Genomic DNA, 17,618 nt, shown 5'->3' on the forward strand with positions numbered 1-17,618 from the left:
ATTTGTATTCCTTTAACCTGCTTAATACGTGAATAGTTGATAGAAAATAAATTATAAAATAGTCTACGTGTCTTAAAAAAAATTATACAGAATTTTGCTGCAATTTTATACAAAAATGATCAATTGAAATGCAATAAAACATTAATTCCGGACTAGGGATCACACAGCGCCCTCTATGCGGCAACGTGTCTAGCAGATGAAAACAGTGCAGGTGGTTTAGAGAAATGTCAAACTGTTCGATCTAAACAGGGACCTTAAAGGCCTTTAGAAAGTCAAGTGAAGGGAATAAAGGGAATAGGCCCAATTCCACAGAAGATTCAAAATGGATAATCGGACTCATATGTACGCCCTAAAGATCGTGTTAATCTGTTTATTATGGTACATGTGTAGTTCATGTGACAACATTATAGGAAAAGTGATTCTGAATGATTTTCCATATCCCATGACAATAACAATGGCCTATTTAGTGACTCTGTCTATAGGATTGGAACCATTTTTAAGATATATGAATATTCCATCAGCTGTCGAAATACCTAAAAAATACTATTTAACAATGATTATCCCCCTTGCTTTGGGAAAATTTCTGTCATCGCTGTCATCGTTTATTAGCATATGGAAATCTTCCGTTTCGTACGCACATACAGGTTAGTATCTCTAATGTCAATATTACTAAAGTAGGAATTTATATGAGACATTTATTGATGTGTGAAGCCATAGTGGCTAAGTGAGTAGGGCACCGTACGTATATCTAGGATGTGTAGGATGGAGGGCCTGGCATGGAACAGCTTGTTGTCGTTCAGATCTTATGAAAAACCAATTTCAGAGTATGTTGAGGTGTGTGTAAAAGTCTGAACTCTTGATAGCTGGAATTCAATGAAGAGTAGGCCTACAGACAGAAACATAAAATTTCATGTGTAGCACACTGTATGGTGTATAATTATTCCGGTTCGTGTAGGATGTTTAACCCCATTTCATTTCCTGTCCTGTCATTTATTATTGTGTGACATCATTAAACATCTTTGATTGAGGAAAAATAATTGGTGGGTTAATCTAATGTGTTAATTCGATTTATACAAAGGATCTTAAACTCTTATTATAGGGGGTTGGTCTAGTGGATTAATGCATGTGCATGAAATCACAGGGTCTGTCATTGAGTCAAGTGGCATGGTTTCGTTTCCCCACTTGAACGTGACCAGGAGTCGGGTTGGGTAATCTGTTCAAACTCATGGGTTTTCTTCACGTCCTCCAGTTCCCCCCCACTGCTAAAGACCCTGTGCGCAGCTGAATTTATGTTATAATATTGATCCATATATGTTAGTTCCGAAATTACCTACTTTATGTTGAGTGGACGTTAAACCCTCTTTCTCTATCTCTAAAACTGTTATTACAGTATTGGGGTAATGTGATGGTCTCTTTAACCACTGTACAAGATGACCTTTAATTAAATTCTACATGTCACATAATATGGCATCAATACTGTTTGTACGTGTATTACTACATCTGATGAGTTGTTGACATCGGACGTAGTAATACAAACTGTTCTGGGGAGAATTATTGCCTTTTACCTATTTTATACCTCTGCATATTACATGTATTATATATATACACATGTATACAAACTGTTTCATTCTGATTCTGTGCTAGCAGAATACCCGACTTAGCAGTCTGGGACCCAAATTCGCCCGGAGGACCAATTAGCCCGGGGTCCAAATTCACCCGGGGCTCAAAGTTGCCTGGGGGCCCAAATTAGACCAGGTCCCAAATTTGATGCCCTAAACATTCACAGGGTCTTGCGGGTTAATTTGATACCACATATGTGGGGGTGAAGCAAACATATACTTGTACACACATACATGTATATACACAGATCTTTGATTGATGATGATAAATACGTAACATTGTGTAAGACAATAATAGTGATATATGAATGTTGTTTTCAGTGAAAGCTACTTTACCTCTCTTTACTGTGGTTTTATCAAGAGTTTTATTAAATGAAAAACAGACATTACCTGTAAGTATATATATATTAAAGTTGTATATACCTGTAAGTATATATATATATTAAAGTTGTATATACCTGTAAGTATATATATATATATTAAAGTTGTATATACCTGTAAGTACATGTACATGTATATATATTAAAGTTGTATATACCTGGAAGTATATATATTAAAGTTGTATTATGTAAGATTTAGATAAAGAGCTGACGGTTGTTGTTGGAATAATTAAAGGAAAATGTGAGAGAGATAGAGAGAGAAATGGGGTTTAACGTCCACTCGACACAACTAGGTCATTTCGGGACTAACATATGGTTTAATTTAATTTCAATAATTCGCTTGCGCTAAGGGGTCTTTAGCAGTGGGAGGAAACTGGAGGACCCGGAGAAAACCCACGAGGTTGCTCAGGCAACAAAGGAAAATGTAGATCTAGTGGTTTAATGCGTGCACGTGAAATCATAAGATCTGTCATTAAGTCAAGTTGTTGTGGTTTTGATGCCCCACTTGTATGACACAAGGATTAGGGTCGCCTGTCAACCCCGTGCAGTTCCTCTGGTTTCCTCCCACTGCTAAAACCCCTGTACGCAAGGGAATTATTGAAATAAAATTTAACCATGTCAGTCCCAAAATGTCCTAGTCAGAAGTCTGTGTCAAGATGGGCGTTAAACTCCATTTCTCTCTCTCCATATATGTTTCCGACCACATTAATATTATATTAAACCCAGTTTCTATAGCACAATGTATTTTAATCTTTTCAATCAATAAATTCTTAGTGAAAGGTGGTCGTTAAAATTTTTTTTATGAAATGAAATGAAATAAAATGGGGTTTAATGTCCTACTGTTCTGCTCCTAAACTGGGCTAATGAAGACGGGCATACATGTACGCCATACAGTGTGCTATGAGGGCAATTTTGCCGGGCAGCTGCGCTACGGCCTACTCTTATATCAAATTCCAACTGCCAAGGGATCTTTTATGTGCACGCCAATATATATACGGGACCTTGGTTTTTCATCCCATCCGAACGACTAGACAGCTGTCCGTTTCAGGCCCTCCGTCCTGCATCACTGACAAGGGGAAACCCCGCTGGAAAATCGGGACGAACTTTCTCGGCCAATGCAGGGAATTTGTTTTTTTGTTGTTTTTTTTAATTTATAGTGAAGTGAATATATATAAATTATATATATTATAAGATTCTGTCCACATCAGTATTATAATAGGCTTCACCCCCGTTTCTATAGTAATGAATTCTCAATGAAAGATTGTTATAGTTAAAAATTTGTATCATATGTATATAATATACATGTATTATAAGATTCTGTCCACATCAGTATTATAATAGGCTACACCTCCGTTCTATATCAGTATTATAAAAGGCTACACCCCCTTTCTATAGCACTATGTGATTTAATAATAATAATAATAATATCGTCAGTTTCTAGGGTGCTGTTGCTTGTTACATTCATCGATTATTTAAAGGGAATATCCTGAGTCTCAAAAATAAAAGTCTCTGTACGTATGAAATTTAAGCGCCAAAATACAGAGGAATGGTGTATTTACATGTACCTTGTCTCAAAACTTCATTTCATAATATTGAGTCGCTTGGGCGTGAACCTCAAAACTGCTTATCCAGACACGCATTCATTTTAAGATTTCGGGTCAATATTTTGTTGGGTGTCTGATAAGCTATTGCCGTTCCTTTAGAGATCTATACAGTACATGACCCACGTCCTTTACTTGATAACAAAAGTTAAATTTCACCTTATTTTTATAAAATAAAAGTCTTGCTTTATTCATACACCGTATAATACAGCTTGGGACACTGGCCTCCATTTACAGATGAAGACTGACGGGTTTAAGTTGTTTGAAAACGTATCACAAATATTGAGTTAGTTGCCCGGCATTAAGGTAGAGGATTTTAAGGGCTTTTAACACAAAATTAAGCAGTTTTATGCTCCAAAATGTAATTGAGATTGGCCCTTTAAAGATCAGGGTTTTGAGACAAGACTTTAATCAATAAGATTCTGACTACATGAGTATTATAATACACCCCTGGTTCTATAGCAAACATCAGTATCAGGTTCTACAGTATATTGTGTTTTAAATCAATCAATATTATCTTTTGTCGTCGACTGATGTAGATTAATAATCTTAACGTATGTTGTGGATAAACTTCACTGATTCCTGATTTATTTTTATTGACTTGCACGTGAACAGATGTTGATGACGTTTACTCTCGTATTCCGTTATTAATTATATCTAATGATCTTGTTATTTGTGTTGACATCAGGAAGTGTCGGAGGGTCACCTGCCACAAAAAATGTTACAATAGTGGGTCAGATTAAAGGGGAATTATGGGTGATTAGATAAAGAGTTGGCTGTTCTCGCTATAATAGGGAGTCACGGTGGCTAAGTGGGTAAGACGCTGGCTCGCTACCCTAGAGATCGGGTGTTCGATCCCTGCATTAGCCGAGAAAGTTCATCGGGATTTTCCAACGTGGTTTCTCCTTGGCAGTGGTGCAAGACAGAGGGCCTGACAAGGACAGCTATCTAGTTATACGGATGGGACTAAAAACCGAGGCCCAGTAAAAGGTAAAAGATCCCTTGGCACTTGGAATTCGATATAAGAGTAGTCCATAGTGCTGCTGCCCGGGCAAAATTTCCTTCATAGCACACTGTATGACGTATGCCCATCTTTATTAGCTCAGTCGGTGTAGAACAGTTGGACGTTAAACCCCATTTCATTTGATGATCCATCACCATATTATCATTGTGTGTTTCTATATTGTGTACATGTAGATGTACTTGCTTATTCCATAAACAAATTACCTATCCTGGAGATTTTCTTAATGACTTAATTTTAGCATTTAATTGAAATGTAATCACACATGTGAAGAGCCCTGGGGAAGAATGATCTTAGTCACTTTTTCAACGAACCCCAGTTAATGGCGCCATCTGGTAGCAAATTGTATGAGCTTTCTGTGGAACAATCAATTTCAGGTAAAAACGATCAGAGTCACATTGAACCAAGGCCCTTCTGCAACGGCCTCCTGGATAAATAATTCCATCGTACCCTTTATTTGACCTTAATTTTGCTGAAAAGAGGAAATCAGTTGTTGTGCTGGTAATTATGAAGTTGTAATTAAACCCACTCGTCCAAAAGTCTGTTTTACCTTTTATGCGAAAAGATGAAAATGTGACTTAGATCGTTCTTCCCCTAGACTCATCATGTATATTGTCATCACCTGTCTTAGTTAGTCTACGATTCATGTCATGGGGCATCTGGTCTGTTGCCCACCTGAATTTCCTTGCCTATATCCTGAAGTTTTTTTAATGATTGATTTTGACATTTAATTTCAGGTGTATTTATCTATTTTACCTATTATTGGTGGAGTTATTATCGCCACGGTAACAGAAATAAACTTTGATATGATTGGTTTATACAGTGCAGTATTTGCTACAACATGTTTCTCATTACAAGTTATATTTTCAAAAATGGTGAGTTTCCATTCTTCAATTTTCTAGCATGATCTGGACTAGCGAAATTGATCAAAACTAGAGTCTGGCATGACTTTGACTACATAAATTGATCAAAACTAGAGTCTGGCATGACTTTGACTACATAAATTGATCTAAATAAGAGTCTGGCATGACCTGGATTAGCAAAATAGATGTAAATAAGAGCCTGGCATGACTGAACTAGCGAAATTGATCTAAATAAGAGTCTGGCGTGACCTGGACTAGAAAAATTGATTCGAATGAGAGTCTGGCATGACCTGGACTAGAAACATTGATCCAAATGAGAGTCTGGCATGATCTTAACTAGACAAATCGATCCAGAACAAACTGTGAAAGTATTTTTTTTTCAGCTAAATTAGTGTAATTGGGAAAAAATAGAGAAAATCGAATATTCCTGTATGCCGATATTTATGGATTGTAAAATAAGGAATTATTATGTAACATTAAATTTTGTTTCAGTGTTTACGACAAACTGGTATACATCATTTACGTCTGCTAGTCTTATGTTCGCGTATCGCAGCTCTACTATTTATACCAATCTGGTTAATATTTGACTTTAGAAAAATTATACACGATACAGACTTCGTAAGTATATACATGTATCAAAACAAATTAACTGGAGTATCTGTATGGAAGACCAAACAGCTGTTTATTTTGTGTTCTTAATTCTTAGTTCTTAATTCATTGTCCTTAAATCTTATTTCTTCATTTGTTGTCATATTTTGACATTTTTACACTAAAATTAACATTAAGAACACTGAATAAAGAGCTGTTTGGTCTTCCATATATCTGTAGTTAGCTTAGCACGGGTGGTTGTATAAAACATAATACAGATTTCATATGCATATTTAAACACAATTTTCCGGCCCGGTTCCCCCTAGTCAGTGATGCAGGACGAAGGGCCTGACAAGGACAGCTGTCTAGTCGTTCCGATGGGACGAAAAACCAAGGTCCCATGTAAACATTGGCGTGCACGTAAAAGGTTCCTTGACAGTTGGAATTCGATTTAAGAGTAGGCCGTAGTGCCGCTGTCTGGGCAAAATTTCCCTCATAGCACACTGTATGGGGTTTAACATCCTACTTTCTTGTTTTAATTGGGGGAGCCACGGTGGCTAAGTGCGGATGACGCTGGCTCGCTGGCCTTGAGGTCACGTTTGATCAAAAATGTAAGGATTCAAAACAAGCCAAAGGCTTATATTGATTAAAGGGGTTGGGTGGCCATATGGTCTAATGTGTGCTTTAGGTCACATGGTCTGTCATTAAGTCAAGTGGAGTGGTTTCGATCCCCAGGGAGGGTTGGAAGTCAGAACGGTTAGCATGTGCACACTGTATCATAAGGCCTGTCACTGAGTCAACTGGCGTGGTTTCGAATCCCCAGTTGTACGTGACGAGTAGGGTCACCTGTCCAGCCTCGTGAGTTGTCCTCCGGTTTCCTCCCACTGCTAATAGTCCATGTGACAGACAGATATTCATTACCAATTTGATGAATTGGTTTAACTATGATTTTCAGTTAGCCTTAGGTCTAAAGTGTCCAAAATTGGTTGATGGACTTCCGGGTCACTTTGCCAAATGTCAGTTTGGCGGCCATCTTTTAAAAAAATGGCCGCCGTTTTTTTTCTTATTTGAAATAGTGTGAGTCTGGGAAGCCTTCATAACTCCTCAACAGTTTCACCTATATGGATATGTAATATATCTCAAAATGTTCATAATATAATTCTGCATCTGCTGGTATATGATATATGTTGTTTAATCAATACTATCAGTTTTAAAATAAAAGATTAATCTGAAAAAAGCAACATTTTCGATTTTTTTTTTCATGTCTGTTCGTATGTTTACTAACAAATCGTGTTCAGACCCATATAAGCCAAATTATCTGTTTGGTCAACTTAAGTGATTGAATAGATATCAGAAACATTGATCATAAAAAATAATCTCAAATATGAGTGTCCCAGATACAAGATGGCGGAAATTCAAAATGGCGACAAAATTTCCTAAAATGGCCAATATGTCAGATAATAGTCATTTCATTGTTTGATATGACATGTACTATCCAATGAGCTTACAATTAAAGATTCATTACGTAAGATTTAGATAAAGAGCTAGCCATTCTTGCTACAATAGTTCGAAAATAGATAATGTAAAATGAATAATTTGACAATTTCATTCAAATTACTCTATTGCGAGCGAAGATATTAGCCTTTGAAGGTTTGACAAGACACGTGCAATAATTTCAACCACTGTACTGGTTGCTCGAAGCTAAGTCTCGCTCCTCCATTTTTAGATTAAATCAAAATATGACTGATACGTTCTAATTTATTTAATATCGGAGAAATCCGATGCCATCGAGAGTTGATTATGGCCTGGGTCAGTTAATTAATGTCTAAATAATAATTTAGAAAACATTTCAGGCCTAAAGAAAGAACTGCAATAGGCAGATTTAGCTCTTGCACAATGTTTGTTAAATCTAAACAAAGAGTTTTAAAAATCCAAGATGGGGAAAATTCAAAATGGCGGTCAGAATTTCCATAACATGAATGACTGTTTTATATGGACACAGATCACTAAAGATTTCCCATTGACTCCAATGTTAATTCTCGTATCTTAGACCGGCTCTAACTTTTTCCCAAATTTTCGTTGGGTAGAACGCTTTCTACCACAGATGGAGCAACATGTGGCAACCACTTGCCCAAAAGCACGTATGAGGTTCTTCATGAAAAACTTGAGATACACAAGCTGGAAGTAGAGACAAGTAAACATGCAATTTCAGGCCCTACATTTCAACGTAACCAACCTCTCAACTCTTGTATCCTTCCGCATCAAAATTATGAATATTCACCAAAACCTGGCAGAAAATGTATTTTCAAACCCTTTTCCTCAATTCTACACCAAAAAGTCAACAAAAATCGCCATGCAAAAGGGGGAAAAAGGAAAAGGGAGAGGAAGACTAAAAATAGCTTTGGCCCTTGTTTCGTGGGTGACGGCGTAGGAATATTTGGTGATCTGTGTCCATATAGCTTATAATGTCTCTTTTATAAGGTTTTCAGAGTCACTGAACATGAATAAAAACTCAAAAATAATGCTGAAAATGATGTTAATGATACTGCTAAAAATGACACATCCTATGCGACCCCCCCCACACACACACACACACACACACACACACCCCATAAACAATACAATTGGGCATAATATGGAATTGATTATTTTGTATCTCACAGATCACAAGACATTTCACCAAAATAGTGAGTCATTTTAATTTCATCTACTATGCCTTTGCACCATTTTAAGCCGTATTGAGAATTATTTATGATATATCCAGTTGTTAAGAATTTAAGATCTCTTATTCGTTCAGAAATGGTAATGTGGTCTGTTTTTACATTAACGCCTCTATGCCCGGCAACTTTTGTCGTATAGTCTAGTAGACCTGCAACCAAAATTTTTAGCTTGCTTAGAAACACAGTTCCGCTACAAGGTCCTCCCTATTAAACAAACTATACATATTTGGAAAGCTTATAACACCAGGAACACAAATCCAATTAAAATGTTTTAAGGCCAGATGAAAATTGTGATAATTGTCAAGTAAATGTTATATTTATACTGACAGTTGTGAAGTTGACATAAAATTACACATATTATACCTAGGATAGTACAGGCTTATCTTTGCTCCGTGAGGTGAACGACGGGGTTCTCTACAACCAGGCTCGAAATTTCTTTTGAAAAAACTGACTGTAATTTAAATGGTACTTTCTAGAGTATATCCTGGTGTTTTTAGCTTATGCATATATCTTAATAATTCATCAAAAACGACATAAATTTATAACTACGCGAGAACATTGACTAGTTTAGGGACCCCCGAAACTACCATACTCCTTTTGAGTGTCCATCCCTGAAAAGGGAGGCAAAAGATATGATGTTAAAACGATAATTCATATATTATTTTACAGTTATATACATAAAAAAAATGTCTCCTTTTTATCCAATGGACAATTTATTGTTAGTTCATGTAGAAAGATATGGTGCTTATAAACGTGTTGCAAATTTCCGTATTACATGGTAGACTTCAACGTATCATATACACAATAGGTATTTATTTTACAAGTATAAAAAATGTTTCCGTTTTATCGAATGAACAATTTATTGTTAATTCGCGTGGAAAGATATGATGTTAAACATGTTACAACTGGTATATTAGTCGAGTATTTTACATTTTACAGAAAGTTTACGTTTAATCGAAAATTCCAATAAACAATTTATTTTTAAGTTGAAGGGAGTGTTCTACAGGTGGTAGACCATATTAAATGCTGCTTGAATGTGTATTTTCATAAACTTTGTATGCATATAGATTATTATACTGAAGGTTCGTCTGGATAGAAAATAAGATTTTGTGTGAAACAGGTGTCCTAGAAAAAATGGGTTCACTAACATCAAATATCTGGTCTACAAATTGTATTTGTCCCTTCTAAGCTAATACCTGTACGGAACAAACCTTTCCGTTTCATCGAAAATTCCAATAAATAATTCAATTTTAAATTCAGTGGCTACGAAAACCCTATACATGATATATCACAAGCCCTACCTTGCATGATACTATAATAATAATAATAATAATAATAAAAACTTTATTTAATGAGGCAACGTATTTAGTTTGCAAAAAAACTAATCTTCCATAGGTCCCTCCTAAGTTACAAAGACATATATACATGTAATATCAGGATAAATTTAAAATCATTAGAAATGCAATAGCATTTTAAAGTGGGGAGTTTGATAAGTCACTCCCAAACTTCAAAACATATACATTATACAAGTAGAAAATAGGAAGAACACTATAATTACACACAAAATAAAATAGAATGCAGTTGCAAGTTAAAAACAAGAGATTTTTCAATAAAATAGAAATTTAGATAAAGTGGAGTATTAAATGTAATAATTTTGAATGCTAAGACAATTTTATTGTAAAGAATCCTCTGTTTAAGGGTAAGCCAACCGAGTTTAGTAAATAAAGAGGTGGACGGAGTTTCAATCGGTGCATCAAGAATAGTTCTTGCTGCCCTCTTTTGTAATTTTAAAAGAATGTCTAATCTACTTTTGGTAGCATTTCCCCAAATAATAGAGCAATAATCAAATATTGGTAGTATGTAACTGTTATAAAACAAAATTCCTGTCACGTAAGGTAAATGATCTTTTATCTTATTTAGGAGAAATATTTTTGATGCAAGTTTTTTTTAGACATATCTGCTATCTGTGCTTCCCAATTAAGGTCTTGGTCAACTTGAATTCCAAGTAATTTTGCGGTAGTAACCGTCTCAATTTTCTCACCATGGAGTGATAAAGTTAGGTTTTTCTGATTTCTTTTGTGTTTTGATGAAATCGGCATTGATTTTGTTTTCGAAGGATTGATTACCATCCCATTGTTTTCACACCATTTAGCAACCAAATAGAGATAATTTTGGAGATTATTGGCGATGGATTAAATATCTTTGTGTGAACAATGCAGGGTACTGTCATTAGCAAACAAATCTATCTGACTTGATTCAATATTGAGTGGGAGATCATTTATAAAAATAAGGAATAGGAGAGGACCCAGGATCGACCCTTGTGGAACCCCGCATTTGATTGTAGTAATTGAGGAGGTAATTGATCCTAAACAGACTTTTTGCTTCCATGAGTCAAGATATGATTCAATCAAAATTTGTGAATTATTATCAAATCGATAAAGATGTAGTTTTTCAATAATAAGCTTATGATCAATGAGATCAAATGCTTTGCTAAAATCAAGATACACTATACCACTCATCGCACCATTATCGATAGCATCAAGCCAATTATCTGTCATTCGGATCTGTGCAGTAGCACATGAATGATTTGATCTAAATCCAGATTGGTAAGCATAAATAACATTGAAGGTTTCCAAATAAGTTTGAATTTGAGTGCTCAAGTGCCTTTCGAATATCTTTGAAATTGTGGGGAGAATTGAGATTGGCCTATAATTGTTCGGATCATCTTTAGCTCCCTTGCGGTCATTTTGGACATCGGACAGAACCCCAACCGAAAATGACGTCACAGAAGTGACATAATCTCAAAATTGTCTTTAGGGACAAATTTTGACACAGAAACAACCCGTCCCAAAATATCGTTTCGATTGTGACACACTAGCTAAAAGTTCACTAAGTTTGTGCCCTGCCTCGCCGACGTTCAACATTTTAAATTTGACAGTCTACTTACGACTTTTGTTGAGTTTGCGGCCACCGCAGCTGTATAGGGAGGACCACTGGGCGTATTTATTTATGCTAATTGAATAACTTAAGAAGACCACACACATAATTTGGCTAAAATTACTCTGAACAGGATTTGGTAGTAAACTTATAAAATAAATCATGAAAACCTGGGAAAATAAAAATGCCAAAAGGTTGCTTTTTCCAGAATAATCTGTTGATTTGGAAAATATATGATTCATTCAACAACAAGTATCATACAGCACCAGAAGAAGCATTTTCTTGTGAACATTGTGAGCCACATTCCATATCCATAGGTCGATCTTTTCAGGAGTTATGAAGGTTTCCCCGATGCGCTCAATTTCAATGAAATAACGGCGGCCATCTTTAAAGATGGCCGCCAAAATGCAATTTAGCAAAGTAAACCGGAAGTCCATCAACCAAATTTCAACACTTCAGCCACCAGGCTAACTGAAAATCATGGTTGAATTTATTCATCAAATTGGTAATGATGTTCCAAAATCCCAGGTCTGTAACATGGACTATAAAGACCCCTACATGCCTACGAATTATTGAAATAAAATTAAACCATAGGTTAGTCCCGAAATGACCTAGTTTGTGTCCAGTGGACAGTTAAACCCCATTTCTCTCTCTCTCTCTCTCTAGCTTGTACGTGACAAGGATTAAGGGCCAAGGATTAAGGGCGTCTGTGCAACCTTGTGGGTGTTCTGAGTCTTCCGGTTTCCTCCCACTGCTAAAGACCATGCGCAAGCAAATTAATAAATTAAAATTTATCTATATATATGTCAGTCCTCAATGACCTATAGTTTGTTTCGAGTGGACTTTAAACCCCATTTCTCTCTCTCTCCTTAGTGATAATTATTATACAAAATACATATACAAAATATACATTTCATATACAAAATGCACATTTCATATACAAAAAATACATGTAGTAGTATGATAATTGATATTTTATCTTTTCAGATGGAGAGTGGTCGTATATGGGAAACATTGTCTCTTATATTCTGTGATTCTATATTCAACGCATTACACAACGTCTTCGCATTTACACTTCTCTCCATGGTGATGCCACTTAGTTACGCTGTTGCTAACGCTACAAAGAGAATCGTGATTATATCTAGTTCCTTGATTATTCTACAGAATCCTGTTTCCCCAATGAACATTGTTGGAATGTTGGTGGCCATATTTGGAGTTTTATGTTACAATAAGGTAAAAACGTCTTGTATAATTAATGCTAATCATTGTTATGTGAGGGACGTAGAATGCCCATTGTCAATAGAAGGCTTGATCTCGCTTTCAATCCATACATCTTATCAAGCCCTTCACGTAAAACCCTGCATATTTCGGCACTAATTTCGATTGGCTACTGATCCACCTCGGAACCTATCAGATTCCTCGATCATAGCGAATACTAAGTCTCACGCTTTCCAGCTAAATTGTCTACCTATGATGATTGAGTTGCAAAGTTCAGGGTTCATTCAATGTCAAGGTTTCCGTGAAGGTTGCCATGTTTGATTTGAGTGTGTTTGTGTCACAACATCTGATTAGATGCTACATGTACATGTACTGTTCATGTGTCAGCGGTATAGGGAGATAACATAGCTATAAGTTCAGGAATTGCAGATCCGTCTAGATATTGTAAAACTCGCGGTCATTGCTTCAGAAACAGGTAGAATCCCTAACAACGTACAATATTGATCGTGGATGAAGTTGTGGAAAGTTAGATATTGTCCGAAAGAAACAAATTTATATTTTAATGTGGCTGTTTTGGTGAGCTTTGTAGGGGTTAAAATGAACTCAGATTTTAACTTGCTTCTTTTGTGAACCACCTGATCCATTGATGATACGCTAGAACGCTATGGTCTACTAGTATTCTAGCCAGACCCTCAGTTCAAGGCGAAACCAAAGAGTAGGCCATAGTGCCTCTGTCCAGACAAAATGTCCCTCAAAGCACACTATATGCCATACCCCGGTCATCATTAGTCCATTCGGAATAGAACAATAGGACGCTAAACCCCATTTCATTTCATTTCCATGTAGAAATTGGAAGTGCACTTAAAATATCCCTGGCCTTGCAAATTATAATTGGCATTAATTGACGGCATAGCATCAATAACAATGGGCATTAATACTTTGGTCCAATATTTCAGTAATTATAGACATTAGATTTAGAAACGCGAGCAGCAGGGTGGTATATGCATATATTGGATTGTAATGTTTTGACGTCAGGACGAAATTTGTATGGTGTGTGTGTGGGGGGGGGGGGGTCTGCCAGAGTAGCGAGCCATAATGGCTTGGAATCTATATTTGCAGAAGAAGTGGACATAAATTCAAAATGAATTTTAGAAACTTTTTGTCGTTGTGATTCAAACCCTGATTAAGAAAAAGAATCTTTTTTCTATTTTTTTCTCCATGCCCGTGCGAGTAAACCAAAGGAAGGGTGAGTGAACACAAGAACATCCCAAAATATGAATTTAATAAATTTATTTTCAGATGCTTTCCCCGGACAATCCTCAGACTTCTATCAGAATTAAAATATTGATTGCTTATATTAATAGTAACTTGGTTGAGTAGACATCAAGAATTTCTCTTGTCTGAGTTTTTCTCCCGGTCCTCTGGTTTCCCCCCACTGCCAAATACCCCTACGTGCAAGGTAATTTTTTTATAAAGTTAAACCATTTGTTAGTCCTGAAGTGTTCTAGTTTGTGTTTAGTTGACTTTAAACCCCATTTCTCTCTCTCTCTGTCTCTCTCTCTCTCTCTCTTGGAGAACATTCCAAATTGAGAGAGAGAGAGAGAAATGGGGTTTAACGTCCACTCGACACAAACTAGGTCATTTCGGGACTAACATATGGTTTAATTTCATTTCAATAATTCGCTTGCGCGTAGGGGTCTTTAGCAGTGGGAGGAAACCGGAGGACCCGGAGAAAACCAACGAGGTTGGACAGACGACCCTACTCCTTGTCACGTACATTGGGGGATTCGAAACCATGCCAGTCGACTCAATGACAGACTTTATGATACAGCGCGCGCACGCTAACCATTCAGCCATCCAACCCCCCCCCCCCCCCAAATTGACAGAATTGGGCAGAGGACATAATGGTTCTGCCCAGTCACTGATCTGCCTACCCCCAGAAAACAGATGTAGTATGAGCAGAAACGTTTTAGTTATAGTGATCCATCGACATAGTTTGAGCATGCCTTGTCGCCTGAAATGCTACTGATTACGGGATTGGCAACTTCCAAGGTATTGAGAGAATTCTAAACATTTGATCAAGTGCTATGAGTTCACTTTTTCACTGCCAACTCCCCCCCCACCCGCCCCAGGAATTTATTCCATGCAAATTATTCCGCACAAAGAAATTATTAAAAAGTGTTGATGCAGAGTTACACAGACAACATTTGACAAGAGCATAGAAACCCAAATTAAAGAGCAAATTATTATAATATATCGATTTATTCGTTCTATTTTCTCCCTTTTTTTTCAGACTAAGTACGATCAAAATCAGGCCTTAAAGAAAGAGATGTTGATCCCTTTAATACAACAAGACATCACAGTACCATCAAAACATAGCAATCTCTATAGCAACGGACATTTACCACAAAATGGACATATTTTATTACGTGAATGGCATAATACAGACATGGTGACATTAATACCAGTTTCCGAACATACAGACTTTAATTTACCACATAATCAAAATAATTCAGCTAGTCATCGCAGTATACAACAGAGAAATATATCAGATATTTATACAGTTTAAATCATATACTAGTCTACAGACCATTCCTGAATAGATTATTACACAGAACTTACAGATCATATACCACTCTAGAGGTTTATAATTCAACCAAGTATAGGATACAGTTAAAATACAGTTTAAATCATATACCAGTCATCAGACCATTCTTGTATAGATTACAACACAGATTTTACAGATCCTATACCACTCAGGCATTCATCAAAATGCAGATGTGAGGTCATCCTCTGGTGTTGGTGTACCATTATTTCAAATAATGTATGAGCATCCGACCAATTGTACATTAAAAATAAATACACTTATATGGATATACTTCTTCTGAATTTTATTAACATGATACTCATACAGGTATGTTATCAAGCAAATAATTTGTTTGATAACGATACCTGTATGTTAATAAAATTCAAAAGTAGTATATCCATACAGGTGTGTTTATTTTTAATGAAATCTATTTCTATATGTCTTATAAGGATTCAATTGTACATTATTAATAGTAGATGAAATATGTGATTTGGGGGAAATGCATGTACAGGATAGTGTCTGTATTTAAGTTGTTTAATGGTCATGAGCCAGACATTTGCTTAATATATTGATACAATACTAGGACTGACATCCTCACGCAGTATCAACATATTACCCGGTACGCAACCATATTATCGTTTTTTTAAATCTTTAAATGCAGCTAAATTCTGTTTGACAAATAACATCGGAGATAGAATACAGCCAATACTCTGTGTGTCAATTAATCCTAATATAAAGTTTTAAATGAAGCTAAATTCTTAACATTTTACAATGAAAGAATAACAGTACCGTAACTGGCTAGTCATCACCTGAAGCTTGCATTTTATTTATTTAATATCGCAATCTTTTATTTAAACTCTGTGATGTGTAATTCTAGTTTTAGTATCAATTTCAAATTTAAAACAAGAAGGTCGACCAATCAAATAAGTCTATAGTCTTGGTTATCCCAGCCCATATTGTTTCTGCTTGGACAAAATAGTGTAAAAAGTATCAAAGGTCATACATATGACTTACGATTAGTTGAGTGGAAATAAATATGACCTTCCCCGTGTATTTGAAAGCTGCATGGGGTTGAGACCAAAGATTCATTGGGTGAACTGTTTACAGTAATAACCAGGCTGCAAGTCACCATGTATACAATCAGGGCCATCCTAACATATTGGAATGCAGGGCCGATCCCCGTTGGCCTCACAATACATTTGGGGGCCTTGTGCTAATCTACATGTTGATTAATGTTTACTGTACAGCATATTTTTTTTTTTTAAATTTTATCAACCATTTACATTTTTATTCCGGTGAGTGGTTGTATGATTGTATACATGTAGGTAGGGGCCTCAATGCACCTATAATGGTTCTGTCTACAGTGATAAGTCACAAGGTATGTGTATGCAATGGCTGCTATTTTGTTTAAAAGTAATATTCATTGTTGTTAAAGCGGAAACAATATAGGCTTGAAAGAGTGCTAGATTAAAATAAGTCAAGATTTTCTGTAAATAGAGTTGTTTCCCTTTCATATATAAACACATTTGTCCATCATGTATATTGTGAGAGATTTATATAATGTTTTTCATGTGGTGGTTGCCAGCTAGTAGTATAATAATAATAATAATAGCGATTTGATTTTGAAAAAAATATCAAGCATTGGTTTTATTGTCTTCCATATGTAAATTTAGTGTCTTCAAAAAAGTATGGATTGTATTGTGTCATAAATTACTAAATTATGTATAAAATTTTTTTTTAAAAAAAATGTACATGTAAATTGATGAAATGCTAAAAGTTGTCATAGGAAAAATTATCTGACCAAGAAAATACCAATCTGATTAAGATACAGATCTATATTTTGTTTCATTATTTTATACTTTCGATGGTATCTACTACATCAAGATCTGAGGGTTGTAGTGGAAGGTCAGGGGTCATACAAGCGGTTTTTGAACCTATGACATGAAACATTTGATTGACCAATCAGTGTTGTTGTTTCTGGTGGAATACCCACAGTTCCGTGCATAACACGCCAAGAACTTGCCTAACAGACTGTTTAATTGGCTGATCGGTCACTTCAGCCCGAACGCAGTATATATAACAAC

The 17,618-nt window shown here is 35.9% G+C and overlaps 1 protein-coding gene across 1 annotated transcript; it reads left to right on the forward strand.

Annotated features, from left to right (window-relative positions):
- Positions 1–187: 187 nt before the first annotated feature.
- On the forward strand, positions 188–15,866 carry LOC126818054 (solute carrier family 35 member E1 homolog). The gene is made up of 6 exons (XM_056100628.1): positions 188–644; positions 1,941–2,011; positions 5,359–5,496; positions 5,977–6,102; positions 12,717–12,962; positions 15,241–15,866. The coding sequence occupies exons 1-6, from the start codon at positions 323–325 to the stop codon at positions 15,514–15,516; spliced, it is 1,179 nt and encodes a 392-aa protein (XP_055956603.1). The 5' UTR covers positions 188–322; the 3' UTR covers positions 15,517–15,866.
- Positions 15,867–17,618: the final 1,752 nt, after the last annotated feature.

Source organism: Patella vulgata, chromosome 4 (assembly GCF_932274485.2).
Source record: "Patella vulgata chromosome 4, xgPatVulg1.2, whole genome shotgun sequence".
NCBI classification, from domain to species: Eukaryota; Metazoa; Mollusca; class Gastropoda; family Patellidae; genus Patella; species Patella vulgata.